Raw genomic sequence first — 27583 nt, 5'->3', positions numbered from 1 at the left:
GCCACGTGGGCCCTGGGCCATCCCAGGTGGTAGTGGTCACATCTGGTTCTGTTGCTCCAACAGCTGGTTGAGGCTGCCCGTCAGAAAGCTCCAGAAAAGCCCCTGGTGAGCTGGACCTTATAGTCACTCAGGAAGGCAGCTTTGGCCGCCTTCAGCCCACAGGGCGCTGCTGCCAGAAGCGCTGTCGTAGCCTGTTTTCAGTTTCCCAGGCAGCAGCTCCTCCCCAGCCTGGGGTGACGGGAGGCTCCGAGCATCCATCCGTCTTAAGTCGGTGCCTTTGCTGTTCAGACAGTGAAGCAGGTGTCGCGGGGATTCTTGCTTATTCTCACCGAGCAGGGCAGGACCAATTTTCTGTTGCAGACCGGGAAACACTTCCCTCAAGGTGAAGTGACTTGCCCCAGGGTCACCCAGCAAATTATAGAGAGGACCAGGGATAGGTTCTAGATTCCAGACCTCCCAGCTGCCGCCATGGCTGGGATCCTGGGAGTTTCAGGAGCCTAGAGTCATTACAAAATGGCTGCACGCCCCCAGTGGCACTGCTGTAGGGGAAGAGTCCAAGGGGGCCACCTCTCTGGAGCTCAGACCTCAGAGGCGGAGGACTGGGCCTCCTCCTCTCACTGGCTGCAGGTCTTCCTCTAGAAGCCCAGGGGACCATCACCCCCATTTCCTTTCCCCCATGAAATAATACAAGACACTAAAAGAGTCAGGGACAGATAATCCTTTATGGGCCCATATTTCCCAATCATTCAGTTTCGTAGCTGTCCATGCACATTTCTAGAGGGTGCAAACAGTTTCTAGAAAGTGAGAAGCTGTATTGTGTGTGGCTCGCATCTGGGGCTTCTCTGATCTGCCATGGGGGTGCAAAGAAGATGTTCTCAGAGCCAAGAGCTTGAAGCCCTTTGCCGGCCCCCAGGCCCTCGTGGGTGCTGGGGAGCAAGTCCAGGGAGAATGGAGGGAAGCCAGGTCACCACAGGCTGCAGCACTGCTGGGTAGGGAGCATGCATGTGAAAGGGGGAGTGTAATTAGTCCCTCTGAAGATCTTTTCCTGTTACATAAGGCAGTTTAGCATCCTGCTCCCTAGGAAGTTTCTTCTGGAGAAAGTAGGCCATGCAGATGCAAAGGTATAATTGGGCGCTCGTTGCATTTGGTAACCTGCTCGGAGGGCAGTGGGCTCAGCTGGTTGTAAACAAACACGTTGACTCTGGGCAGTTGACCCTTCTGCATGGGCTGATGCAGGGTTTGTCCCCCTCGGGGAGTGGTCAGCAGTGAATTCTTCTTCACTTTTCCTAGAAACCAGTTACTATGAAACCACTGATTTTGTTTAGCCTGGGGAAGGATGTTCTGGGGGGGTGGGAGAGGAAATGCCAGGGTGCAGGATCCTGGGGTCAAGTGCAGCAAGAGTGGCCTTAGCCGGGTTTCCCAGAGTTTTCTGTCGGGCAGTGCAGTTGCCCTTCCTTCTGCTGCTGTAGAGGTCTTTCTGCTTGTGGTCACACATCCCTTGGTTACAGGAGAATTTTGGTCTCCCAGGCCAACCTTGGTCTCCTTCCAGAGCAAACTCTCACGCCTTGGATGCCTCTCGGTGCTACTGAACTCGATCCGGATGGCGATGCTGACCCCATAAATGTTTTCATTGAGCTTTAAGCTTTTGAGACCCCAGGAGGGTCGGAAATGAGCTGAACTGGACCCTTGTCACTGCCAGCAGCTCTCTAGTCATGGGGACACAGAACAGCTTGAGGGAGGCTTTGCTGATCATTTTAAAAAACAGTCTCCAAAAGGGTGAATGTAGTTTGATCTTTTCTATCAAGTATTGTTTCAAAAACATATCACAAAAGTACATTTGGGGTTTTTTCCTTCTTAAAGTAGAAATGGTGAGTTTCATATAAAAACAGAGAGAACAGAGCAAAAGGAGGAAGTTCTGCCCGACTTTTCAGGTCGGACCAGTCATGTCCCCTTGGATCCTGGGTAGGGATGTGTGTGTGAAAGGTTGTTCTCCTCTGCCTTAGAGGAGGCCTGTTCTTGTTTCATGGAAACAAAGGAGCAGAAAACAATTAAAAATTGTGATTGTCCTCTGCTGGCCTTGACCAGGGTGACCTGGAGCACATGGTCCCCTTGGTAGCTTCCCCCGTATCTTAATCCATTTTCTGCTGCTATGACAGAACACCAGAGACTTGGTCGTTGTTAAAGAACAGAGATGTATTCCTTACATTTCTGGAGGTTGGGACGTCTCAGAGCTTGGTCCAGCATCTGGTGAGGGCCTCTGCGCCACACTGTGCCGCGTGGAGGGCGTCAGGTGGTTAGGAAGTGTTTCCAAGAGACAGAGGAAAACAGCTGAATGCACTCATCCTTCATTAGGAGCCCACTCCTGCAACAGACAACTACGCCACTCCTGTGATAACTAACCCACTCGCAGGTTAACTAACCTGCTGCAGCCATAATTAACCCACTCCTGCAGTCACGACCATGATCCAGGCAGGAGGATAGTGCCTCTGACCGGATCACCTTTTAAAGGTCCCACCTCTTAATACTGAGACAGTGGCAATTAAATTTGAGCATGGGTATGGAGGGGACATTCAAACCATAGCACCAGATGGAGACCCAGAGCATATGCCTCTCCCAGGCATGCGTGTGGCTCTCGGGAGCCGGCTGCCTGCCTCTGGGCACCGCTGCATGCGGCTTTCTCTGCACCCCTGGCATCGCCCGACCCACCCCAGGACTTGCAGGCTGTGTGGAGTGAGGCCATCACAGCGCCCACTTCAGGGTTTTGGCAATCTCCGTGTTCAGCCTGCTCTTGGTGAATTATTTAGCCACCCAGGCCATTTCCTTGTTTCTAAAGGGGCTAACAGTCTGCTCATTGCAGGTCACGCTTGGTGCAGCACACGGCTGTGTGTGTCCCCGTCCAAGGCCGGTGGTGACAGTTATGGTGCTGAGGAAGTTTCACCTCTCCTTTGGTCCCACCTTGCCCCTCCATCGGGGACAAGCCACTTTGGCTAAGGGTTAGATCCTTAGGGATCTCCTGTCCCTCCAAGGGGCTCTGAAGGTTCCACGTCCCCACTTCCCTTTGTCCCCTGTTGTTCTTTCCCACGAAAAACTCGCCTGCTCTGCAAAGGCGCTAAAAGTCCTTATTGGAAAGGCACTTTTATAAAAGCGCAGAAGTTTCCTTGAGAAGCTTTTCAGTAACAGAAATGAAAAATAGATGAGCTCTCTTGAATTGCAAATGCTCTTGAAGTTGGAGGCAAAAACGTGGCAATATGTCTTTTTCCCTCACCCGGGGCGAGGTCAGGGATGCCACTGTGTGTTTAACAGTAAACATCAAGCTTCTTCTTAGTGGCATCATCCTTCCCAGAAACTTGAACTTGATTAATTTTAATCAGCTCAGCCTCTGCTGACCTTTTTCAAAAAAATTTCAATAACTATTTATTATGCTTTCTCTAAGTGCCTAGTTTTATGGCCGCGGCTGTGGAGCTAAAGATACATCAAATAGTCAAATTCTCTCCCATCGGAAGGATGATAATCTAGTTGCATATGGGTAAAATGTAGAGCACATGGTGATGCACATGCAAGCTTTAGATTCTCAAGTAAGTGCTCACATGCTTGAGGGCGCAAAGGGCCAGAGTCCCCCGCCCCAGGACCCCATGGGGCTGCATAGTTGCCCCGTTGTCCTGAGGGCCTCCTTGGCTTGACTGTACAAACAGGACCTGGTATTAAGATGGAAGCAGCTGTACCTCAACCTGCAAAGCTGCCCCTGTGTGCAGAATCCCAGGGCGCCACTTTAAATGCAGATGGGAGGTTCCCACAAGTCCTGACCTGCTTCGCTCTGGCTCCTTCAGCTTGTGCCAGGATAACAGGCCTCCTCACCCTCGCTGGGACACCTCGAAATGTCACAGTGCCAGGGAGCTGGAGACAGGCGAGGGCCCTTGTTGCCCAGGCAGAGGGACGCAGGCCCCGGTATTGGCTGGTCCTGGGCCTCAGTCCTTCCCTCATTCAACATGCCCTTGAGAGCACACAGCGGGAAGAGCGGAGATTCTCCAGTCTCCTTGGTTGGTTTTCCAAAGAGGAATCCCATTGTGTGTCTGAGCATGTATGTCTGCTTCTGATTTGAAGGACAAAAAGCCCAAAGAACAAGAAAAACGAGGGGATCTTCTTCACCGGCCATTTGCCAAGAAGATGGACAAGAACCCGCCCTCGTACAGACAGCCTTCCGCCTCGCTCGTCACACAGATCCAGAACACCAAGGCGCTGCTCAAGGACCGCAAGGCTTCCAAGTCTGGCTTCCCCGACAAAGGTAGCTCAGCTGGGGCCCCTCTCGGCACTCATGTGGAGCTGTGAGTCCCCTGTGCTCCCCTCACGGGTGGCGGTGCAGGCCCAGGACAGAGATGATTATTGTCCCCTTGGGAAAGCAGCTGTCCCATGTTTGAGGCAACGGGAGAACAGTTGAGGGCCAAGCCACAGGGGATTAGCCACCCGTACAGGAAGGATTGAGGAAACAGGGTTCGGGCCAATATAGAAACAGAGATTGGGGCAAATGGTATTGCAGGAGCAGAGGCTGGGGTATGGTATTGTGGGAGCAGGTGTCGGAGGGTGTGGTACCGTGGGCACAGAGAGTGGGGCACATGGGGCTACAGGAGCAGAGATTAGGGTCAAGGTATTCTAGGAGTGGAGGTTGGGATGTATGGTTCTGTGGGATGAGAGGTGAGGCTATAAGGTCTCACGGAGTAGAGAATGGGGTGTAGGAACAGGTATGCTGGTCAGAAGTGGGGCTGTGGAGAACACATGGTGTCCGGAGCCAGGGATGGTGCATAGTATTGCAGAAGAGACTGGGCTGCGGGAGCAGAGATCAGGGTGCAAGAACAGAGATGGAGCAGAGAGTGGCGGGCGGAAGCCTAGACTGGGACATGGTTTTGTTGGAACCTTTATCAGAAAAGTGGCCCCAGGGAGGCATGGCAGTGTGACTGAGTCTGGGCTACTGGTAGAGGTAGGATGCTCGGACCTGAGTTCAAAGCCCAGCTCTGCTGCTCACAGACCCTGGGTCCTCACTGGTGTCCTTCCCTGTAACAGCTCCCATCTGTTAGAGCTACCTGGTAGATAAAGTGAGATACACATGTAGGCCTCTGCTTGGTTTGGAATCCAGCCCATTGCAGAGAAATAATAAATGTGGGTCTGCAACCTTTAGATGGGCGTGGGAGGAAGTAGGAGAGCTCACCAGGTGTGGGCTTGACACACTGGGAGATGCTAAGAGCAGGGACACAGGAGCCAGGGGCCTCCTGACTCACAGCCATGAGGGGAAGGAGAGATTTCTGTTATCAAGAGGATATAGAGGTCACACTCTCTAATCCTTTTGTTTCAAATGTGAAGAAACCAAAATTCAGCGAGGGCCATAGCCAGCTGAGGTCAACTGAGGCTTGCTGGGCAGTAGTGGGACTCATGGATGACCGCAGCCACTGTCCTGGCCCCGCCAAAGCCGCCTGCCTTCTTGGTGCAGAGCAGCAACACTCCTTGCAGGGAGACCGTGTTCTCGGGCCAGCTGGTAGCACTGGAGGCCTCCGTGATGAACCAAACCCGACTCCTTCCTGCTGATGGGCCTCAGGGCCGTGTGCATCTAGGAGGAGATTTATTTTGGTGTCTGTGGGTTTATTTATGGGAGGCAAGGAGGAATACAGTGCCCTCCGCTGCTCCCCACATCTCTCCCCATGGGCAGCAGCTGGCACCTGCAGCTAGGCCTCCGCAGAGCCTGCAGACGGTTACGTAGAAGAAAGACGCTACCACGGAGCAGGAACTTGGCTTTATTTCCCTCGGCTCCAACTCTGGTGGGGGAGGGATCCCTCTCTTCTCTGGCATAGTCTGTGCCGACTTGAGATGGAAAATGCGGGGACTGGCTGGTGGATGGACTACCCCGTTCAGAATGGGCTGAGGCTTCGTGGGGATCAGAGTCATGAGGGAACCATGAAGGAGGGAAGTCCTGACACATGCTGCAGCGTGGGTGGCCCCTGAGGACACGAGGCTAAGTGGAGTGAGCCAGTCTTAGAAGAACAGATGCTCCGCACAGGAGATTCCTCAAGTGGTCAGGTGTGCAGAGGCAGATGGTAGAATGGTTACCAGGGGTGGAGGAGAGAACGAGGAGTCCCCGTTCACCCTGGGCACAGAGGATTAGATCTGCAAGGTGAAAATGGCTCATGGGGATTGGTGTCACAACAATGCGAGTGTCCTTAATGTTACTGAACTGTATCTAAAAGGTGATTGAGATGATACATTTTCTGTTGTATATTTTTTACCATGATAAATTTTCTAAAAATATACACGGGGAAATAGTCTTTCCCATGTCAGTGTCTGAGGACCAGGTTTGTGGTGCTCAGTGAGCCACGCTTCCTGCGTTTCCACAAGTTCCAGGCTTGTCCCGTCAGCTGGTGCACCTTTTTAATTCAGAAGTCCTTTGACAGGGTCTAGAATTTTAAGCCACCAAAAGGGGAGCAAGATGTTAAGCTGGGGCCTCCGTCACCAGCCTTCTGTTTCCTGCATCCTAGAAGGACTGTCACGGCCTCTGTGGGACAATCAGATGCCGTGGCTGAGTCCTTTGCTTCCTCTTCCTCCTGCCCTCCACGTGCTCAGCGTCTCAACCAGACTGGGGGGCAGTGCAGGCGGCAGAGGGGCCACGTCCTCGTCTCTGTGGCTGTCTTAATGGTTTTGTTTTCTGGGTGTGCAGATTCCTTCGGCTGTCGAAACATTTTCCGCAAAACCACTGATTCCAATTGTGTGGCTTCTTCCTCCATGGAGTTCATCCCCATCCCACCCCCCAGAACCCCCAGGATTTTAAAGAAGCCGGAGCCCCATCAGCAAGGGCCTGGGAGCGCCAGCATCCCGCCAAAGGAAGATCCCCTGATGCTGGACATGGTGCGCTCCTTCGAGTCTGTGGACCATGACGACCACATAGAACTGCTGTCCCCTTCCCATCACTATAGGATTCTGAACTCACCTGTGAGCCTGGCTCGCAGGAATTCCAGTGAGAGGACTCTGTCCCCAGGGCTGCTGTCTGCAAGCACGTCACCTCTGCAGACTCCTTTGCATCACACTCTGGTCTCCTTTGCTCATGAAGATAAGAACAGCCCACCCAAGGAGGAGGGCGTGTATTCCCCACCTCCAGTTCCCAGCAACGGTCACACTCAGCCTCTGGGGAGCCCCAACTGTGTGAAGAGCCGGGGCAGGTTCCCCATGATGGGCATTGGACAGATGCTGAGGAAGCGGCACCAGAGCCTGCAGCCTTGTGCAGAGAGGCCCCTGGAGGCCAGCATGCCCCCGCTGCAGCCCACAGCCCCCGCAAGTCTTTCTTTTGACATGGCTGACGGGGTCAAGGGCCAGTGTTAACCTGGGTCCGTGAGATTCTGAGCCTCTGTAAGGAAAGCAATGGAACAGGGCTCCACACGTCTGCCAGGACGTGAACCAAGACCTCGCAGAAGCGTCCTCCACGGCCTCATCCACTCTGCCCTGCAGTATCTCACCTGTGGATCAGCCGAAATCCACAGGCCCAAAGCCTGCACCACCCAGCCTTGCTTAGGGACCCCCGAGGTGCGAGAAATCACTAGGAGGGTCAGCTACAGAGGCAGCCCATTCCAATTCCAGTCTCAGACCCTCCTTCCTCCCGCCCACTCACCAAGCCTCCTCCGTGTACCCCTGCTGGACTCGGGGCCGAAAACCACACTCTGACCTTCTGGGCCACTCAGATCTATAGACTGTTACCAGATCTTTCTTCACTCTGTGCTACATGCATGCCTCCCAGTGGATTGCTCTCTGTTCAGCTGTGGGTCACAGTCTCACGGGGACCAGTAGTGTCACAAGGTCATTCATCCAGAACCTGTTCCTAGCATCCAATCCCTACAACCTAGCAGAAGCTGTGACCAGGAGCACCGGGCCCTAGGAACCCCAGAGGAAGACGGGGCAGAGCCTCAGATAAGGATGGAACCCAACAGTATGAACTCTAGAAGGAAAAGACTGACAGAAACACTCATTCCCAAGCAGAGTTTTTAGGCAGGTTTTAATTTTATTTGGTCAAAACTTTCTGATGGTTGAATGATCTTGTCCAAAGAGATTTTTCTTTATATCATGTTGATAAATCAATATTGCATAATTTTTAAAAGCCCAGATGGAGAGATGAAAAGCAGTTCCACCAAGTTAATGTCTTCATGAGAGGATTCAGCATGGAGGGCTGGCTGGGGTGGTGTCTTTTGTGGTGTGGGACCGCGATGGCCTGCAAGAGGGGGCAGGACCCAGCCAGCCTGTCTTCATCCCATTGCATCCACAGAACCTTGATCCTTCCGGAAGGCGTAGAACACGGTGACAGTTGGTTCTTTAGAGACAGAGAAAGGATGTGGTGGCAGAATTCAACAAGAAGGTAGCAGTTTTTAGGTTGCCCAGAAAACTTGTGCGGGTTAGAGCTGAGCTGGTTAGCTGTGAGCCGTGAAGAGCCTTTTCAGGAGCCCGCTCAGACACAGGACAGCTTCTTCCTTGAGGGAAGCAGCATCCTTCCAACAGGGTTTCAGTTCGTGTTGTGTTTTCACACCTTTTGCCAAGGATCAAACCAAAGACGCGTTTCCCGTCTCGTGACTGTGCCGTCCCTGTGTGTGTGCATTTTGTGGCCCCCCCAGTGTTGTCTGACCATGTCCAGCTGGAGCCTGACGGAGGCTGTCTCCACGTGGGAACTGGGTCCTGGCACTCGGCAGGGGACTCAGTCGTGAGCAGAATTGCAAGGGAAAGTCAGCGCAGGCTGAATATCAGTTAATTTAGGAGACAGGGTTACAGAACAGCCTAGAGTCTCTGACTTTCGACTAGTGCGAAAAGTGACCATCCACCACTGCTTGGCCACCTCCTGGTAGTCATCTCAGTCCATTGATTCCAGTGATTCCAAAATAGGCCCGTCCCTTGAGAGTCGCAAAGCCAGCCTTCATTTTCCTGCAGCTAACCCTGAGCCAGAGAGTGGTGAGATTGACCTTTACCATTTTCTCGTTTCCTGGTGGAGACTTCCTCTGGCCCCTCATGACTCTTATGAGCAAGGAGAAAACAGACATTGGCTGTTGCTGGAAGCCACTGAGATGCCCCAGTCTGGGCAGACCTAGGCAAGACCCAGGGCTGCCTAATCCCTCTCGAGGGGCTCCCTCCAGCTCTAGGGCATGTTAGGAAGAGGTCAGGATCCTGGCTGCTGGTGTTATTCCTTTATGTGCTTCAGACTGGGTTCCAAACTTCACATTGAAAATAGAACTTTATAAGTGGAGAGAAGAAAAGAATCATCTGGCAGAACCTCCAGCCATCTGACATGAAAAGTGGACTTTCTGGTGGTGAAGGACCCTTTTTTAAAGATGGCTTCCAGTTGCAAGCGCTTTGCTCTGCAAGATGGCAGACACCGACCTGTGTGTTGTGAACTTGTTGTAGCCCCTGTGTCTCTTTCTTGCATTTTACTTTCCTCGCACGTGTGTGTGCTTTTGTGTCATTGTTAGTGTGTGAGAAACATGTTTCCCCTTCTTCTCACACTTCAAGAAAGGCCGCAGATGTCTACCGCTAGCTGAATCGCGTTGCCGCTGGTAACTTGGACTCTGAACTCAGGTTTACTCTGAACCCAGTGAGAGGAAAGGGAATAGCTGTATTTTTTGGTGTGTGTGTGAGCACCCGGCAAATCTATGAAACCAAGTGAAAGAAGAAATGTTAAATTCTTTATTATATTATTATATTTATATGGAAAACTTGACTATCCCTTTGGTAAGTACAAAGTGTGTTGTCTGTTTGACCCATGACTGTCCCCCCTCAGTCTGTGCCTGTGATTTCAGTAGCTACTGATGGGAATGACTGAACTGTCAACTGGTCACAAAGTCTTGGAGGAAAAGTCCATTGTAATTGTATGATTTGGTCATAAGTAAGTTTATGTCACCACTGTTAAATATATGTACTTTTATAATGACTGTGAAATACACTTTTTCCTCACTATGACGGCTTCTTTATTTGCTCATACATCTTAAAATAAGAAGATTGTAAAGAACAGAATCATCCTGGGCATTTTCTAGTCCAGTGTTCCAGCCACATTTCACCTGCACCAGGTATGTCTACAAAAGCCTCTGTCACTGACACACTGCAGATGGCAGCTCAGGATGAATCAGCATTTTACAGTGTTGAGGGGTCAAGATTTCCCATGGCAACTCAGAAAACAGCACTTGCAGAATGATGTCTGTGAACATTGCTTCTGGATATTGTCCTTCCTTCAGGCCTGGCTCAAGGTTGGGGTGGGGAATGATGGGAGGGGATTGAGGGGGTTCTAGATTAGCTGGGTGGATTGTCCCAATCGTTGCTTCATTCCTAACTGTGCACAAGACGTTTTTCACACGTACCAGCTTGCTTAAGCCTCGTACCCCTTTTACAGTGATGAAATGAGGCTTAGTGGAGAGGCCTCCATTTCTACCACACAAAGCTCACTCTGGATTTGACGCCGAGATAAAGGAACAGTATCTAATTTTGATATTTTCTTGTAAGAATCACAACATTTTAGAGCAGAAAGAAAACCTGAGAATCTCTGGTTCAATCACAGCCTTTTTTTTTTTTTTAATGAAGAGGAAGTGGGGGCCCCAGTAGTTTCAAGACACCCAGAGTTCCCAAGTGAGCTAGCATCAGAGCTGATCTGGAACATATATTCTTCTCTCAAAGAACAGAGAAATTTATATGTGGCCACTATGTTTAGAGGGTAAAGTTGACAGCAGATGAAGCTGTCATTCCAACAGAATTTCTGAGGTTCTACAAGGATCCAGTCTTCATTTTTAAGTTATGTGCAAAATTGGGCAGCTTCTTGTGATTCTGCACAATTCGAGAATAGCTGTCCTAATTGTGCAGATTCTTGAACATCCCACTCTTTCCACCCTCCATCACCAGGTATCGAAGCTCTTACTGGACTCTTGTCTTCCTTGAGAGAGCTCCCAGGTAAGCAGCAGCCTCTTGATAGCTTGTTACTACTTTAGCCATTCTAAGTCTATTGGGTTTAACTGGGTGAAATCGATAAAACGTCTCTTGCATACAGCCATATCACAAAGTTAGACAAATTCATAAAGGACGCAAGACTGATGTATTTTTTTAGGGGGGTGGGTCTGGAAGTCTGTTATTTTGTTTGTTTTCTTTGTAGCATCCTCCGTGTGCCATAGGCACAGTAAGAATAATTCAGAGCAGTACTGGGAGCTGGTTCAATTTAATGTCATCACTTTTCAATGAAAGGAGCGTGTTTCCTGAGTAGTAAATGAGTGTATTATTTGTGGCAGCTTTTTTGTCAAGGGAGCTTTTCAGACATCTGGTTCCAAAGACAAATGGGGCATATATTTGTTCTTCTTTTCTGCGGATGTGTTTCCGCAACGCACGGTTATGCCTGGGATTTGCTGCCTGTGGGCATCCAGGAAGGGGGAGTTGGGGAGGTGGAGCAGAGGTCTTTGAGAGAAGATGAGGAGCATCTCAGGCTTTGCACCCCCCCACCAAGTATCCACATCTGAGCTGGTGTTCAGATAATAAGGCATTTGGGGACCCACATCTGGGGGCATAGAATAGCTTGATGTGGAGCAGCCTTGGGGATCAACTGGAGTGGACTGGTTTACGTTGACAGGATGGCACATTGTGGAAAGGACAATGCCAGGTAACTGTTACTTATTGGTGAAAAAATTAATAGCTCTGATTCAAGGGCCTCAGCTGCTTGCATTCCCTACTCAGAAAATGACCTGAAAGCTATTTTGAAAGCAAAGGCTTTAACTTATATGTAAACTCTATATGGTGACAAAAATTCATTTTTTCCTAGACCTGTGGCCACAGTCAGGTGGAGAAGGATAGACTGCCGTCCTATCACCAGAACAAGGCTTCTTGTCTAAAACAGGTGACGGATTCGTGGCAGGTCTCCTTCCCGTGACCGTGACCCCTTCGTTTCTGTTCTCCCCTCTGGCAACCAGGCTTTTCTTAGGTAACATATTTAACCCCGAATCTCTGTGACCTTCCCAAGGAAGATTTATTTCCTACTGAAGTTTTTATGAGGCTCACTGACTCCAAAGCAGCCGTCTGTGGTGACTCAGGGATCCTGGCTGCTTCCAGCCACTTACAGCAAGAAAGGGAGAGCTGGGGAGTTTCCCACCAGCCCTGAGTGCTCTGTGAGGGCCATATCACTTCCCCTCACAGCTCACTGGCTTCAACTAGTCTTACGGGCTAGGAAATGGGGAAAGCAAATGGCTATTTGGGATACAGATGATATTTCTGTCACTTTAGGGAAGGTACAAATACCTGCCGTGTATATGTGGCCACTATGTTTAGAGGGTAAAGTTGACATTTAAAGGTACCCTACAACTAGACTGGCCTTGCCCCATCGTGACACCATTTATAGCATCTCTTGGTGGGTGCCGCTTTTCTTAAATAAGGGGATTAGCGTTGGGAAATTGTAATGTCTCGTTTAAGGGGTGTGTTTGGGGGCTGAGTTGTGTCCTCCCCAAGTTTATACATTGAAGCCCTATCTCCCAGTACCTCAGAACGTCACTGTATTTGGAGATGGGGCATTTAAACGGCCACGTGAAAGTGAGGCTGTTTGGGTGGAACCTAATCTGATCTGACCAGTGTGCATGTAAGAGGAGATAAAGAGGGCGCCGGAGAGACCAGGGGTGGCAGAGGGAGAAGGCAGCCAGCCGTCTGCCAACTGAGGAGAGAGGCCTCGGGAGAATCTCTGCCAGCACCCGATGTGATTGGCAGCCTCCAGAACCGTGAGAAAGTACATTTCTGTTGTCTAAGCTGCCCAGACTCTGGTATTTTGTCATGGCAGCCCTAGCAGGCTGTCCTGGGGGGGAAGGCCAAATAGTAATATTTACATAGTCCACATATCTTAGAAGTTTGATCTGCTGAATACATTTACCCTTTTCTGACAACTAAATTACTCTTAGAAAGTTTCCTATTTGGGGAGTGACCTTTTATTTATGTTCCCTGAGTGCTAAGCTTAGTGTCCCAGTTATTTTCAAGAATATTTCCTCCTTTGACCCCGAGATCTGCAAACTTTTTCTGCAGAGAACCAGATAGTGACTAGAGGATCACCATGCAGACTGTTGCATATTCCTGTGGGTTTTTTTTCAGTTTAGTTTTTATACTACAGCCACTTAAAAATGTGAAACCCATTCTTATCTTTGGTAGACATTAAAACAGATCACAGCAGACTTCTACAGCTCCCAGGCTATGATTTGCTAACCCTGATTTAATCTTCACAAGAACTCTGTATCGTGTCATATTTTCTCCATTTAGAAAATTCTGTATAGGACTCAATCAACACACAGAACAAATGATCACTTTAGGAATTCACCACTTGGAGACAGAGAGAGATAAAACTCTTTTTGTTGTGTCTGGGACCACGGGCTGGCTTTCTGGACTCTGCAGAAGGGTCTGTTAATAATAGTAATGAACAGGTCAGGAGTTTGGCAAAATGATTTGACTTAAGTGAAAGAGGAGGTGGGCAGAGAGCCTGGCTTATCTCTTTAACACTCTTGTGTTGCTTTGGGTAGATGTATTAGTCTGTTTTTCATTACTATAATGAAATACCTAAGGTAGGTTAACTTTATAAAGAAAAGAAATTTATTTAGCTCGGGGTTCTGACCCAAGGCCAAAACAAGCTTCTTGTTGGCAGAGTGTCAAGGTGGCACAAGGCATCACGTGATGAGAGACAGGGAGTGTGCATGTGTTCCTACATCCTTGGCCTCTCTTTCTATAAAACCAATAGTAGTCACCCAAGGGGCTGCACCCCAATGGCCTTATCTAGTTTAAGTCACCTCCCAAGGATCCCACCTCTAAATACCATAGTTGGATTAAGCTTCCCCCACTCCTAATGCCTCACAGTGAAACTAAACTTCAACATGCACACTGGGGAACACACTCAGACCACAGAGGTGGATTTCCAGCCATCCGCTGGCATGGCGAGGCTTCGGGAGGCCGCCCGGTTCACGAGTCCACCTTTGCCACTGAGTTCACACTCTCAGATTCATTCCTGCCTTGTCTGTACAGTTCAGTTTTTTTGAGTTCTTTTCCATCTCAAGCCCATTTCCTCTTTTGAGAATGGATTCTTAAAAAAAAAAAGAAAAAAGAAAAGAAAAGAAAGAAAAAGAAACGAAAGGAAAACAACGACAAAATGGCTCATTTGCATATGAGAAGGGAGAGTCCTGGGGAGCAAGGGGAAACCTAGAGTGGATGTGGAGCCCAGTGATGCTCCCAGACTTATCATGACCATTACTCACAACTGTGTGACGTGGGCCTGCGGGCTGGACAGTCGCCCCCTCTGCTGAAAGATGAATTGTGTCATCTGAGTCAGAGCGTCCAAATAGCCCTTTCAGTGTCCCTCCCACCCACGGCCACTTCAGTTACGTGAGCCATGCTCTCTCACAACAGTCAGGCCCACGTCAGAGAACCACAGGGACTCTGGAGTTTACTCGCCTCTGGGCCTAGATCCCCAGGAGTTTGGAGAAGCCCAGTGCAGCTCCTTGAGCATGGTTTTTGTAACTGCTAATTTAACAACAAAACCATTTTCCTTAAAACTAATGGGTCACACGTACTGGTGTAAAATTAGTGTGAGTTTTGCGAGTGCAACCCTCATCATCCTGTCTGATTTGGGACTTTGGGGGAATAATTTGAAGAAGCAGGGGCCAGGTCCAACTGCCCTCATTTACTGAGGCTGCATTTGAGGCCTTGAATGGAGAAATGATATACTGAAAAATTCATGGTTTGTTGGTGGCAACATCTGTCTACAAGTTCAGTTTTCTTCTTTCTAACCCAGGAGAACCTAGAATTAAAGGAGTCCCTGTGGATTGTCAGATGGATATATGAATAGGTGGATGATTGGATGGATGGATGGGTGGGTGGGTAGATGGATGGGTGGATGGGTGGGTGAGTGAATGGATGTTTGGGTGGGTGGATAGATGAACAAATGGTTGGGTGACTGGATGAATGGTTGGGTGGATGATGGGTGGATGGAGGGTTGGGTGGGTAATGGATGGATGTATCTGTGGGTGATGATGGATGGGTGAATGGTTGGGTGGGTGATGGATGGATGTATCCGTGGATGGATGGATGGATGGGTGAATGGTTGGGTGGGTGGCTAGCTGGAGGAATGGTTGGGTGAGTGGGTGGATGGATGAAGGGATGGTTGGGTGGATGATGGATGGAGGGATGGTCGAATGGGTGTATAGCTGGAGGGATGGTTGGGTGAGTGGGTGGATGGATGGATGGAGGGATAGTTGGGTAGGTGATAGATGGAGAGATGGTTGGGTGGGTGGATGGATAGATGGTTGGGTAGATGAATGGACTGATAGGTGGATACATGAATGGACTGAGAGTAAATATTAAAAGGAATTATATGGCTTACATTTGTGGATTTCTGGAGGGGCAGTTAAGGGAAAAGAATATACTCCCATAATCCAGAGCATAAGTTTTCAAATATGTGATTTCTTTTAAAGAAGGAAGGCCTGACTTTGGGTACTAAGATCCTTTACAGATCCTTCTGACATAGGTCCCTTCACTGCCCTAGAATTAAGGAATCAGGGACCTCAGTTGTATGATAAAACCTCTATTAAATGCATTTGATTGTTTTCCTTTGATGAGCCTGTAGGGATTTGGCCAGATGAGGCTGACCATCAGATAAGCCAGAACAGTCACCTTGCCACTCCCTCCACACACCAAGTTGTTCATCAGGCTGGTGTCTGGAGACCCAAGCTCCACAGTAAAGTAAAAGGAAACTGACTTTGAAAGAGTGTCATCCTCAATTTCAGTCTTGTCAGCCCAAGCTCCCAGCTGTGCTGTGCACGGACCACCCGGGTCCACAATCAGCTGGACAACGAGTTTTCACAAGGAGGCATGGAACCAATCCAGATGGCATCCACACAATGCCCTCTTACCCCAGCTGACCTAGTCACTTCCCCACTGTTTATTGCCTGAAGTTTGTCTCCCCAATTTCATATTGAAACCCTATCCCCTCCTGCTGCAGACTTTGTTTAGAGGTAGGTCCTTTAAAGAAGTGACTAAATTAAAATGAGGTCCTTAGGATAGGTCCTAAACTAGCCCAACTGGAAATTTGGATGACAGAGATCCACACGAGGGATTCAAGGTCAGAGAATAGGGCCCATGTGAAGACCCAGTGAGAAGGCTGCCATCTGCCCGCCAAGGAGAGAGGCACAGAAGGAACCCAACCAGCAACTTCTGGATCTTGGACTTCTCATCCTCAGAACAGTGAGAAAATAAATTTGTCATTTAAGCCACCTCATCTGTAGTATTTAATTATAGTGGCCCTAGCAACGTAACACACCCACAAACCCCAGGTGTAGAAATAATGAAGCCCATCCCCTGAGAACAGACAGGAGTTCACTCAGACCTGACTGTGCAAGGGAGTCGGCCACCATCACCTGCATTTGGCGGAGACACAAGGACAGACGGAGCACGGCAGCTGTGGATGGTAAAGCCTGTATCATTGTCCCAATGTCTTTGTGTAGAGGAAGAGTGTGCTCTGAGGGGAGCCTGCTGACAGGAGGAGCCTAGAGGCAACCCAGCCAGAAGCAGGACATTGTGTGTGACTAGTTTGGGGAACTTATTTGGCTTCTTTCTGGTTGGAAAGCAGGAGGGCAAAACTTAGGGAAGCTGATGGTCCTTGACCAAGTCCTGACTGTTCCAGGACAACTGCTGCAAAGGTTTGGCTCAGGGCTGCAGAGCTAAGGATCAGAGTCCCCTTGTCACATTATATGGCCTGGCCATCATCCGTATGTGTATTTAGTGCCTCCAGGAGTGGCAGGATGTCTCCATTGTATTTGTGTCTTAGGTCTGCCCTAACAAATCGCCGTAAACTTGGTGGCTTAACACAGAAATTTATTCCCCTGCGTTCTAGGGACCAGAAGTCTGAAAGCAAAATGCCAGCAGGGCCACCCTGGCTCTGAGGTTCCTGGGGGAGCCTCCTTCCTTGCCACTTCCTGCTTCTGTGGTTCCCAGTGGTGCTTGGGGTTCTCTGCCTCCATCTTCATGCGGTGTTTTCCCTGGTGTGTGTCTAATGACATTCATGGGTGGACATTGGCCACCCTCCTCCAGTATGACCTCATCTTTACTAATTGCATCTGCAGTGACACTGTGTCCAAATAAGGCCACTTTCTAATGGACATGAATTTGGAGGGAGACACCATTCAACCCACTCCAGTGGTAAAGGGCCCTTCTGCTGTCACCAAGTCTGAAAGTTACCCAGGTTTGGACCTGGCATGGCACCTTGGGCATGGTGGGGGATTTAACTCAGTGAAGTCTTGAGATGTCCAGGGAGTAGATTTTAGGAAGTGGCCTTTTGGGTGGAAACTTTAGGGTCTTTTGAAATGGGAGAAGAATCCACATCTGACCACGCAGAGGGTTTGGCAGGCCAGGGAAGGCCAACGCTGGAGTTCAGGGTCTGCTGATCTCCTGACAGACTTTTAGAAATGAACAGAGAAACAACTGAGGGTCACTTAACTGTGGAAGTACTATACCGAAGGTTTATAAAATCTTAAGGTTGTTTGTGATTCCTTTGCAAAGCCCAGATTATCAACATGTTGCTGACCCCAAAACTGAATCTTCAAAACAGAATGGACCCTGTGGCATTAGGCACGTTTATTAAATTCCAGAGAAAGTCCACATTCAAGGCAGGATGTCTAAGACCAGTGATCTCATTTCCCCAGAGACTCTCTTCTGAGCTCCTTCTTATGGTGAAGGGCATCACAGATTCCAACTGGCCCTGATCTAGCCCATTCATATTTCCCAAATCACCCCCACATCTAGCCCGTTCGTATTTCCCCTCAGTTCTTCCACCACCATCTTTCCAAAGATGAAAGGCTAGCAAAGGTCTTCCTATAACCTCCAGATGGAAGGCCTGACACCCACTCTCTTTCCACCATTGCTATTTAGCATCGTGCAGTGGAAGACATCAAATCAGGAACCCTCTGCCATATAGGGATTGGAGAAAGAGTATAAGTGAGAATTAAATAGTTTATACCAGGCTCAACTTTCTAGTACAGGAGAGTGCTATAGAAATACTACTTACTGTACTGTGTGGCTACATTATGCTATTGTATAGAGTCAGAAATCTGAGTTCTCAGCCTTGATTGGTATTAAGGAGTTTACAAAGTCACCTTTTTCTTGAAGGACCAATCCCACATCAACAGCACAAGAACAGAAATTAGAGTTGAGTTCATCCCCTTGAGACTGAACACCTGTTTTCCTGCTACTACCACCTTTCAAAATGCTTTTGTGGGATTCTGTTTTGACCTTGGAGTTTGCTGTGGTTTGGATCTTGAATGGCCCCAAAAACCTCTAGGTAAAGGCTTGGTACCCAGCCTTGGCACCACTGGGAGGTCATGAAAGTTTTAGCAGGTGGGGCCTAGTGGAAAATCTTTAGGTCATTGGGGGTATCCCTTGACCTAAAGGAGGTCTGTGGGATGTCCTAGTCCTTTCCTCTTCCTCTTTAGCTTCCCAGTTACAAGGAGAAAGGTTTACTCAGCTCACAATCCCATCATGATCTGCTTCCACAGGCCCAAAGCAATAGGACTAAAACCCCTAAAACTGTGAGCCACGTACCCTTTTTCTCTTTATAAGTTGATGCTCTCAGGTATTATACTAGTGGAAAGCTGACACAGAATTTACCTTTTTTTAATGAACTTTTTATTTTGGAATAATTTTAGTTTTACAGAAAAGTTACAGAAAGTTCAAAGAGTTCTTGAATACCCCTCCCCCAGTTTCTTCCATTGTTGACATCTCACCCAACCATGGTAACATTTGTCAAAAACAAACAAACAAACAAATGACATTGGGGATTAGTGTACACGCAACTCCAGACTTTATTTGAATGTCATGAGATTTTCCTGCCCCTGGATCTAATCCAGGACACCCCATTGCAGTTGATTGTCATGTCTTCTTCCTACGTTTTGTGGTCTGGGGCAGTTGGTCAGTCTTGTACTGTTTTTCCTGAGAGTCTTGAGAAGAACTGGCTTGTGTTCTGTTTATTGGATGTCCCCTGCCTGGGGTTGTCTGTTATTGTCATCGTGAGTAGACTGGAGCTATGCATGTTTGTAAGGAATGCCACAGAGGGGAAGTACCTTCTCACCACGTCACACCGGGGAGTCTGTGGCAGGTGCATGATATCACTCAGCATGTGAGCTACTCTTTCCAGCTGGTTAAGTGTCCCTGGGACACGCTTTCCTCCCCTTTGCTTTTTGAGTACTTCCTTAACTCCTAAAACTACCAGATGCTCCAGGCTCATCTAATATTTTCCTTGCCCCGGCCCTGGAACCAACCATTTCTCCAAAGAATTCTAGTCCATCATGTTCTTTTGACATTTACCAGTAATGGCAAATCCCATTCCTTTGTGGGTGCATTTAAAAAACCTAGTAATGACTGCAGGTCATTTGGAATTGTATCTGGCAAAATCGACTGGTGATTGAGTGCATTAAGTCATTTATTTCACCAAAAATCGTGTGACAGAAAGTTAGTGGCAGGCCAAAGTATTCTCATTCCTGAGAAATGAATCATAGCAGGAGTTCTTTAAAACGAATTTAACATTTACTAATCACTTTAGTATTTATGCATAAAATAATCTGATCAGCTCTGCTTTTGTGAAATGAACTGAGCATGAACAATGTCACTGATGTTAAGAAAACAAATTAGCATTCTCTGCACTTTCGGTTTTGAAATGGGTATTTTTTTTTCTAAGTCTCAATGTGGAAGTTTTCTGCTACAAATCATGAAGCCTTTTTTCTGGGTTATAATAGAAACACCATGTTCCGTGATCAGTGACTATTTTTTTTTCTCAAAAATGCGTGTGCTTTTTATTTATTTTTATATTTAAATCTCCCTCAAAGAACCAGAGCAAATGCCAAGGCTTCTTAGTTGAAGTTCATCATTCAAAATCTTTGGCAAATGTTCACAGAAATTTCCCTGGTGTTCAAGTTTTCTTCCATCTAAATGTAACATATCAGCCTCCATGCGTGAAACTCACCGTCCCACAGGCTGAACTTTTCAACATCTCCCCTGCTCTTGTGAGTGACAGGGAAGGTCCTTTGTGCTTCACTGATAGCCCTATCCTTCCTTCCTTAAACTTTCTGTGACAACCACAATCACGCTTGTCTTGGCCGTCTGTTCTTGGCATTTTCTCCAAATATTTCATTTTAACATGTCACATATCTTGTGTGCCCAATGTTTTAGTTTAATAAAATTGGAGAGCCTTTGCTCTTGAAAGTGCTCTCATTTATACAGAGGTCTGAAGCCACATGCCACCTGTCTAGCCTCTGCACAATTCCTCTTCAGATCAGTCTTTGATTTCCACAAGCCTCGTAGGATACCCCTTTGGGGGCACAGAAAGCCACTGCAGTGGATGGACAAACAGTCGTGGTACAAAGAGTTAGAAATATTTATTCTGTCCTTAGATGGACTGCATGTGATCCAGCAAGGAGATACCCCAGAAACCTCCACCAAGTTGTATTTCATGAGCCTTCATAAAGGATATAAGCTACTCCAGTACTACCCTGGCCTGACCCAACACGGTTCTTCCCTTGTCATCTTTACCTACCCAAACTTATTGGAAATGTTGAATTGAAGCTTATTGAAATCAAAATTGCTACCTCCATTTCTTAATGTTGTCTGGTTCATCTTGTAGTTTTGCATTCTGGATTCTTCTTCTGTCACTTCATTGAAATTATTCTCGAGCGTCACTAGAAACTTCCTCATTGCCAAATGTAATGGACATTTTTTTTCATTTCTTTCACTGGACTCCCATCTGTTATGGCCTGAATTCTATGTAGAAGACACAGAATTCCCTTTCTCTGTAGGAGTCCTAATCTCCCATGTAACTATATTCGGAAATGGGTTCTTTGAGGAGGCAATCAAGACTTAATGAGTTCTTGAGGGTGGGGCCCTAATCCAATAGCATTGGTGTTCTTGTAAGGAGAGCAGCCTCACCCCCAGTTATGTGCTTTGCAAGCTTAGGAATATCTTTTTCATATTGCATTCCCAGTGTCTAGCTGTGCCTGGAGCACATTAGGTGCTTTGCAAATATTTGCTGGATGCTGCATAACTAGACACCTGTTTTTGGTTTTAAGCTCTGTCCTATGGCTGGGATAGATATGTGCCAACATTGCTAAAGAATTTTCTGGTTCAGAGAGGAAAGGGCACAGCTCATTGTTTGCCAGTCTCATGTTCTGCCTCCCGGGAAGGCCAGAGAAGCAACATTCACCTCTTGACATGCACAAGTGGGACAGTCCTGATAAGGAAGGCTGAGGACTCTTCCTCCATGTTGCTAGGGAGTCAGGCTTATGATCACTGTCAGAATCACTGTCTATATGTTATAAGAAAAATACAGGGAACTTTAGGAAAGTAAGCCCCCAATCCCACCATTGTGATAATAGGGCTTATTCTGCAAGTCCTCAGAAAAGTAGAAGAAGAAAAAAAAAAGGTACCCCAAACCCCATGAGCTAAAACATTTAGAGTATTCTCCTAATTTGTTCTTGTGTGTTTATAAATACATTTGTTACCCCTTTGTATAGTTCCTCCATTTGTTTTTTTAAATTTTATCTTTTGTTTTTTTTTTAATTTTATCTTGGAATAATTTTAGACTCAAATTCCAATTGCAAAATGAGTACAGCAAATTCTCATGTACCATTCCCCAGATTCCCCAGTGATGGTTACGGGTTGTTTTTTTTTTTTTTTTAAATTGTATCTGTATATGTATAACATAAAATGTGCCATTCAACCATTTTTAGGTTATGACATTCCCATTTGTTGTACAACCGTCACCTCCATGCAGGTGCATCTTGCAAAACTCAAACAGCTGGCCAAGCTCCCTCCCACCAGGCCCTGGCAACCACCATTCTACCTTCTGTCTCTGTGAACTGGCCACTCAAGGCATCTTGTGTCAGTGGAACCATGTGGGGTTTGTCCTCTTGTGACTGGTTTATTATACTTAGCGAAATATCAGGAATGTCTTCAAGATCCACCCATGTTGTGGCCTGCATCAACATTTCATTCATTTTTCTTCCCTCCTTCAGTGCTGTAGATTGAATCCAGGGCCTCACACACACCAGCCTGCCATTTTATAGCAGAATACTAGCCCATCGTATAGATCTACTGCATTTTGTTTACCCATTCATCTGTTGACGGACTCTCGGGCTGCTTCCATCTTTTGGTTATTGTGAATAACACTGTTATGAATTTTGATGTGCAAATACATGTCTGCATCCCTGCTTTTATTTCTCTTCATCATGTACCTAGAAGCAGAAATCCTGGATCATCTGGTAATTGTTAGGGGGTTGTTTGTTTGCTTGGGTTTGGTTGGTTGGTTGGTTGGTTGGTTTTTAATCCACTCTACTGGGGCTTGAACAAGGGTTGCTGTACCTTTGAGCTACATCCCAGCTCTACCTCACATCTATTTATTTATTTATTAGAGTACTGGGATTGAACCCAGGGCCTTGCCCTTGGTGGCCAAGCACTCTACTGCTGAGCTACATCCTGAGCCATTTTTTTCCCCCTTCATTTTATTTTATTTTTTAAATTTTTTAAAAATATTTATTTATTTTTTTTTTAGTTTTCGGCGGACACAACATCTTTGTTTGTATGTGGTGTTGAGGATCGAACCCGGGCCGCACGTATGCCAGGCGAGCGCGCTACCACTTGAGCCACATCCCCAGCCCCCCTTCATTTTATTTTGACGCACGGTATTGCTAAGTTGCTCAGACTTGGTCTTGAACTTGTAATCCTCCTGCCTCAACCTTGGCAGGGACTACAGGCATGAACCTAGTGTTTTCCACAACAGTTGCACCATTTTATATCTCCACTAGCAATGTACTAGAATTCCAAATTCATTCATATCCTCACCAACACTTGTTACTTTTAATTTTTTAAAATAACAACCATCATAATAGGTGTGCCCAGGGGTAACATCATATGCAACTATCGTATAACAACATCAAGAATATCCGTATTTCAAGACTTTTAAAAAGCCTTATTTGCACATGCAATCTTTGTTGCCCCCATCTTTACTTGGTAAACAAGACATTTATACATAGCAAAAGCATTTGACCCTGACACTAACACCTCTCCATGAATACTATTTATCTAGTAGCCTCATATTCCCACGAGGGACCATGGCTTGGCTCCTAACAATGATGTCATGGGGAGCAGAGAGGAGTCCCTAAAATGATGTCATGGGGAGCAGAGAGGAGTCCCAGGTTGGGAGCTCAGCATGTCACGGGGTTTACTGTGCCCTGGGCAACTCGCAAGCCTGACCTGGGATGGTACAGAGACTTCCTGGAGTGCTGGAAACACAAGTCTCCTTTAGCTTGTTGACACAATAAGTTGCCAGACTCGGCAGTGCCAGGAAAGGAGACGAGAGGGAGCCCTGGTTTCCATTATGTGTTCTTGAGGCTCAAAAAGGAAGATAGCAATTTGGGGTTTTCTTAGGGAATGAGGCTCAAGCTAACCATGGATGATGGGAGAGTTGTGCCAGTAGGGACTGGGTTTGACCTTGACATCAGGACACCAGCACGGTTGGACCTCAGGACACCCCAGCTGCCCGGGGACCTCATAGCGACACCCTCCAACCCACAGTCCCAGATCCCTTCTGTCAGGTCCCTGTGGCTGTAACCCAGCACCACACACTGGGGGGTCCAGAGCAGCAGGGGTTTCTTCTTTCACAGTTCTGAGGCCAGATGTTTGAAGTCAGGGTGTGCAAAATGAAAACTCTTTACCCTTCGGCAAGTTACTCTCTCTGCACCTCACTGTCTGCAAAATGAGAGGATAATAACCCCAGGGGACAGCCTGGTGCTCTGCCCAGGTCCCCGAGTTCCCTTTCCTGATCTGTGTGTGCTTGCCGGGCTCCTGTGTGCTTTCCGCCTGTACCTGTGACCCTCTTCTGAAGCCTGCTTTGGACCTGGCTCACCTTCAAGAGCCTGGAACTAATAGTCCTGGGAGTTCACATCCGCTGGGGCAGCCTTCAGCCCAGGGCTGATGGGTGTTCTTTGGACTGGGTTTGACCTTGACCTTGGAGATGATGCAAAGAGCACTGGCCCTCCCCTGGTCGAAGGAGGGCTCGAAGTATTGACACCCGAGGCTTTATAGGAAGAACGATGGAGGGCGAGGGACACCTAGGTAGGATGACCACCTTGTTTCAGTTTGCTGGAGGGGCTTTCTGCCTTTTAGCACTGAAAGCGCCTGTGACCAGTGCCTGTGGCCACAGACACACCAGCCAGATGCAGGATCCTAGAAGGCAGCCCTCCTGGGTAGTGCTGTAGATGGGGTTGCTGTCACTACTGACACGGATGATGGGGTACCCTCACCTTGGAGGGGATCAGGAGTCTCTAGGCTCCTGGGGATTTTCCACCAGTTGGACCTCTCTTGGGCTGCTGACCGCAGTGGGCTCACAGTCAGAAGTGTGAGTGGTGGGGTGTCCTGGGTATTGCCCTCTCAGAGTCCCTGGTGGGGACATTCCTGGAGGAACCATGTTGGCAAAGCTCAGGGATTATGAATGAGAGGCAGGTGCCAGACACCATCACCTGATGGCGGGAACAGGCACGCAGCTCTGGCGCCCAGCCTGTCCCCGTCCATGTGGTGCCAAAACAGCTCCTGGGCGGACACAGTCGGGAATTTCAAGGCAGGTCAGTGTTTTTGGACCTCTGTGCTGGCCACAAACCCCAGCTTGTAAGTTTCAAAGGCTTCAGGCAAAATATACCACTACAGTTTATAAAAGAAGCCCAAGCTGAGAGGTTTGGCCAGTGTTTCTGTTTCACATGGTCCTGCTCTGTGGTTTGCAAGTTTGGGTAAACTTCCCTGCCTGTCATGATACTGGTGACCAGTGAAATTCTAGAAACCATCCTGCACTAATTCTGCCCAGAAAATGGTTGGGAAAACCCAAATGATGACAATGCAGGAATTTTTCTCTCTTCACATTCAGAACTATTGCTCCATTTCTATGAGATCTATGGAAGATCTGTACCCCTGGCATCTTATAGAGCTATCGCTTCTGGAGGTAGAATACAGACAGTCCAAAGCACAAGGAAATGCCTTATGGTGTTTCTGCCACACAGAAGCTTCAAGCATTGACTGACATGTCTTTCCTAGTGGAGTCAGAGGAGCCTGAGGAAGAGGGGGAATAGGAAATTCCTTCCAGCACGCAGAATAAAATCTGTCCTTCAACAAGAGTCGGGTAATGAGATCATGTGAACATTCCCTTCTGGGTATGTCTTAATGATGCCATTTCAACTTCATTTCACGGGGAACCAGACTCAGCTGTACCTCCAAATCCCAATTTTCTCTGTTGGGGAGAGAAGAAAAGGTGCTAGCAAGAAAGGAACCTGGGTTCTGAGAGCTTATTGGTCCTATTTTTTTCAGAATGTGGAAGACATGCCGACAGCAGGTCAGGGTTGGGGTGTGGGGTTGGTGGAGTCCGAGCCAGGCAGAGAGAGTCCAGGGACTGGATAATTTCCTTAGGCAAAACAGTGCTAGTTGTCAACTCTGCTTTCTCCAAAGGAAACCTCCAAATGATGGAAGGCAAAGGCAAGAGGCTGTCATCTCACAAGACTGCATTGGGTCATGATTTTGACAAATCCTAACTATTGTGCTTTTATTAATTTTATAAATGCCTGCAACTTTTGTTGGTATAACAGTGTTATTTCACAATCATAAGAAAAAAACCCTGAAATCAGAATCCTTTACATCTTCAGGTCTACCCGGCGAGTTATGAGTGTCTTGTTGGCTCAAGCAGAGATAACTTCCCCCAGTTGTTTAAAACCCTCCCAAGGGCTTGCGCTATTGGTTTTGATTCCCCATTCCTGGAATGACTTAGTGAGGTCATTTACAATGCTCCAAGGACCTTCATTCCACATCTATTTCCTTCACTCTCTCCTAGGATCATTTTAGTATTAGGGGGCCTAGAGGAACATGGTGGCACAGGCCTGTAAACCCAGGGGTTCAGGAGGCTGAGGCAGGAGGATTGCAATTTTGAGAACAGCCTGGGCAATTTAGTGAAACCCTGTCTCAAAAACAAAATAAACTTTTATAATAATTTTTTTTTAACTTTAAAAATGTTTAAATGTGGCTCAGCAAGTGGTAGACCATCCCTGGATTTGATCCCTAGAACAAACAAACAAACAAAAGGATGGGGAATTATTAAGGGGAAAGTAGTAATCTGCCAACCAGCTGACTGAACAACTGAAGATTTTATCTGCATTTCTTGGGCAAAGCACATGGGATTCAGAATGGATCCAAAACGCGCCATACTGAGCTCCACCAATGGGCGCCCAACGTAAGGATGGCAAACCATCAGCTGGGAGGTGGCATGATACATGCCTTGAAACTTGGTCTTTCTGTTCCTTTCGATATAGAAGTAGCTAGTCCATTTTTTCTTGCTAGTTCATTTTATTTAACCACATACATCTCATACAGGTTGCCACTATGGTTAGACTCTCCCACGGTCATGCTGAATGTATTATTCCTTTGGTGCTGGGGATTGAACCCATGACTTTACACTTGCTAAGCACGTGCTTTACCATGGAGCTCTACCTCCAACCCCGTCATGTTGAAATTTAATCCCCATTATGAGCTATTAAGAGGTAGATCCAGGTGGGACTTTTGAGCCATGATTAGTACTGTCCCTCGTGAATAGAATGATCCATTATGCAATTAACTCGTTCCATGGATTAATGGTTATCTTGAGAATGAGCCTGCTATAAAAGTCAGTGTGGCCAGATTCTCTCTCTCTCTCTCTCTGCTCCCTGACTCTTGCTGTGATGCCCAGCACCACCTTGGGACTCTGCCACCAAGAAGGCCGTCCCCAGATGTGGCTCCTTGACTGTAGACCAACCTCTTTTCTTTATAACTTTCCTGTTTTGTGGTATTGTGTTACATCAGAAAACAGACTAAGACAGTGCCAACCTGTTATCTATGCTTAACATTACTTACGACTTCTGCTTATCTCTCAAAAGCTACTTGCTAACTTATTCTCCGTACTTCCCTTTTATCAATTTCACACAACTCATTTTCTTCCTTGTCTTCTATTGCAGAAACGAATATCCTTCAAGTACTGGACAAATTCATGTTATACCTGATGGTGACCTTCACTTTAGGTGACAAATTCCTAAAATTAAAAAATAAAAGGAATCAGACTTGGCTTATACTTAAGGCATCTAGGCATCACCTACATGGGAGGTTTTATAAGGTGCAAAAATTTCAGTTCTTTCCAGCCTCTGCTCACATCCATGGGCCCATAGATTCAGGACTTACTAAGATTAGAATTTGGAGGTGGCATCTTTGTTAGTAACAAATACGTGAGACAATCGATTCATAAAGAGAACAGGTCTATTTTGGCTCATGGTTTTGGAGGGTTCAGTCCATGTTCAATTGATCCCCAGTGTTTTGGGGCCTGTGGTCGGGCGGCACATCATAACAGGGAGGATGGGGTGGAGCAAAGCCATTGACCTCATGACCAGGATGCAAAAAAGAAAGAGGAAGGGGCGGGGCCCTACTATCCCCTTCAAGGCACAGCCCCAATAATCCAAAGATCTCCCTGCAGCCCCCACCTCTTAAA

General features: G+C 47.6%; 1 protein-coding gene across 1 annotated transcript in view; it reads left to right on the top strand.

Annotated features, from left to right (window-relative positions):
• The window catches only part of Hunk (hormonally up-regulated Neu-associated kinase), a 97164-nt gene extending 89808 nt beyond the window's left edge, over nt 1-7356 (top strand). The window contains exons 10-11 of the mRNA XM_027929314.2: nt 4102-4282; nt 6698-7356. Coding sequence (XP_027785115.1) covers nt 4102-4282; nt 6698-7356 — 840 coding nt within the window. The remainder of the gene's footprint in view (nt 1-4101; nt 4283-6697) is intronic.
• Nucleotides 7357-27583: the final 20227 nt, after the last annotated feature.

Source organism: Marmota flaviventris, chromosome 8 (genome assembly GCF_047511675.1).
Source record: "Marmota flaviventris isolate mMarFla1 chromosome 8, mMarFla1.hap1, whole genome shotgun sequence".
Taxonomy (NCBI): domain Eukaryota; kingdom Metazoa; phylum Chordata; class Mammalia; order Rodentia; family Sciuridae; genus Marmota; species Marmota flaviventris.
The sequence above is the reverse complement of the archived record's forward strand: the minus strand, read 5'-3'. Positions and strand labels throughout refer to the sequence as shown.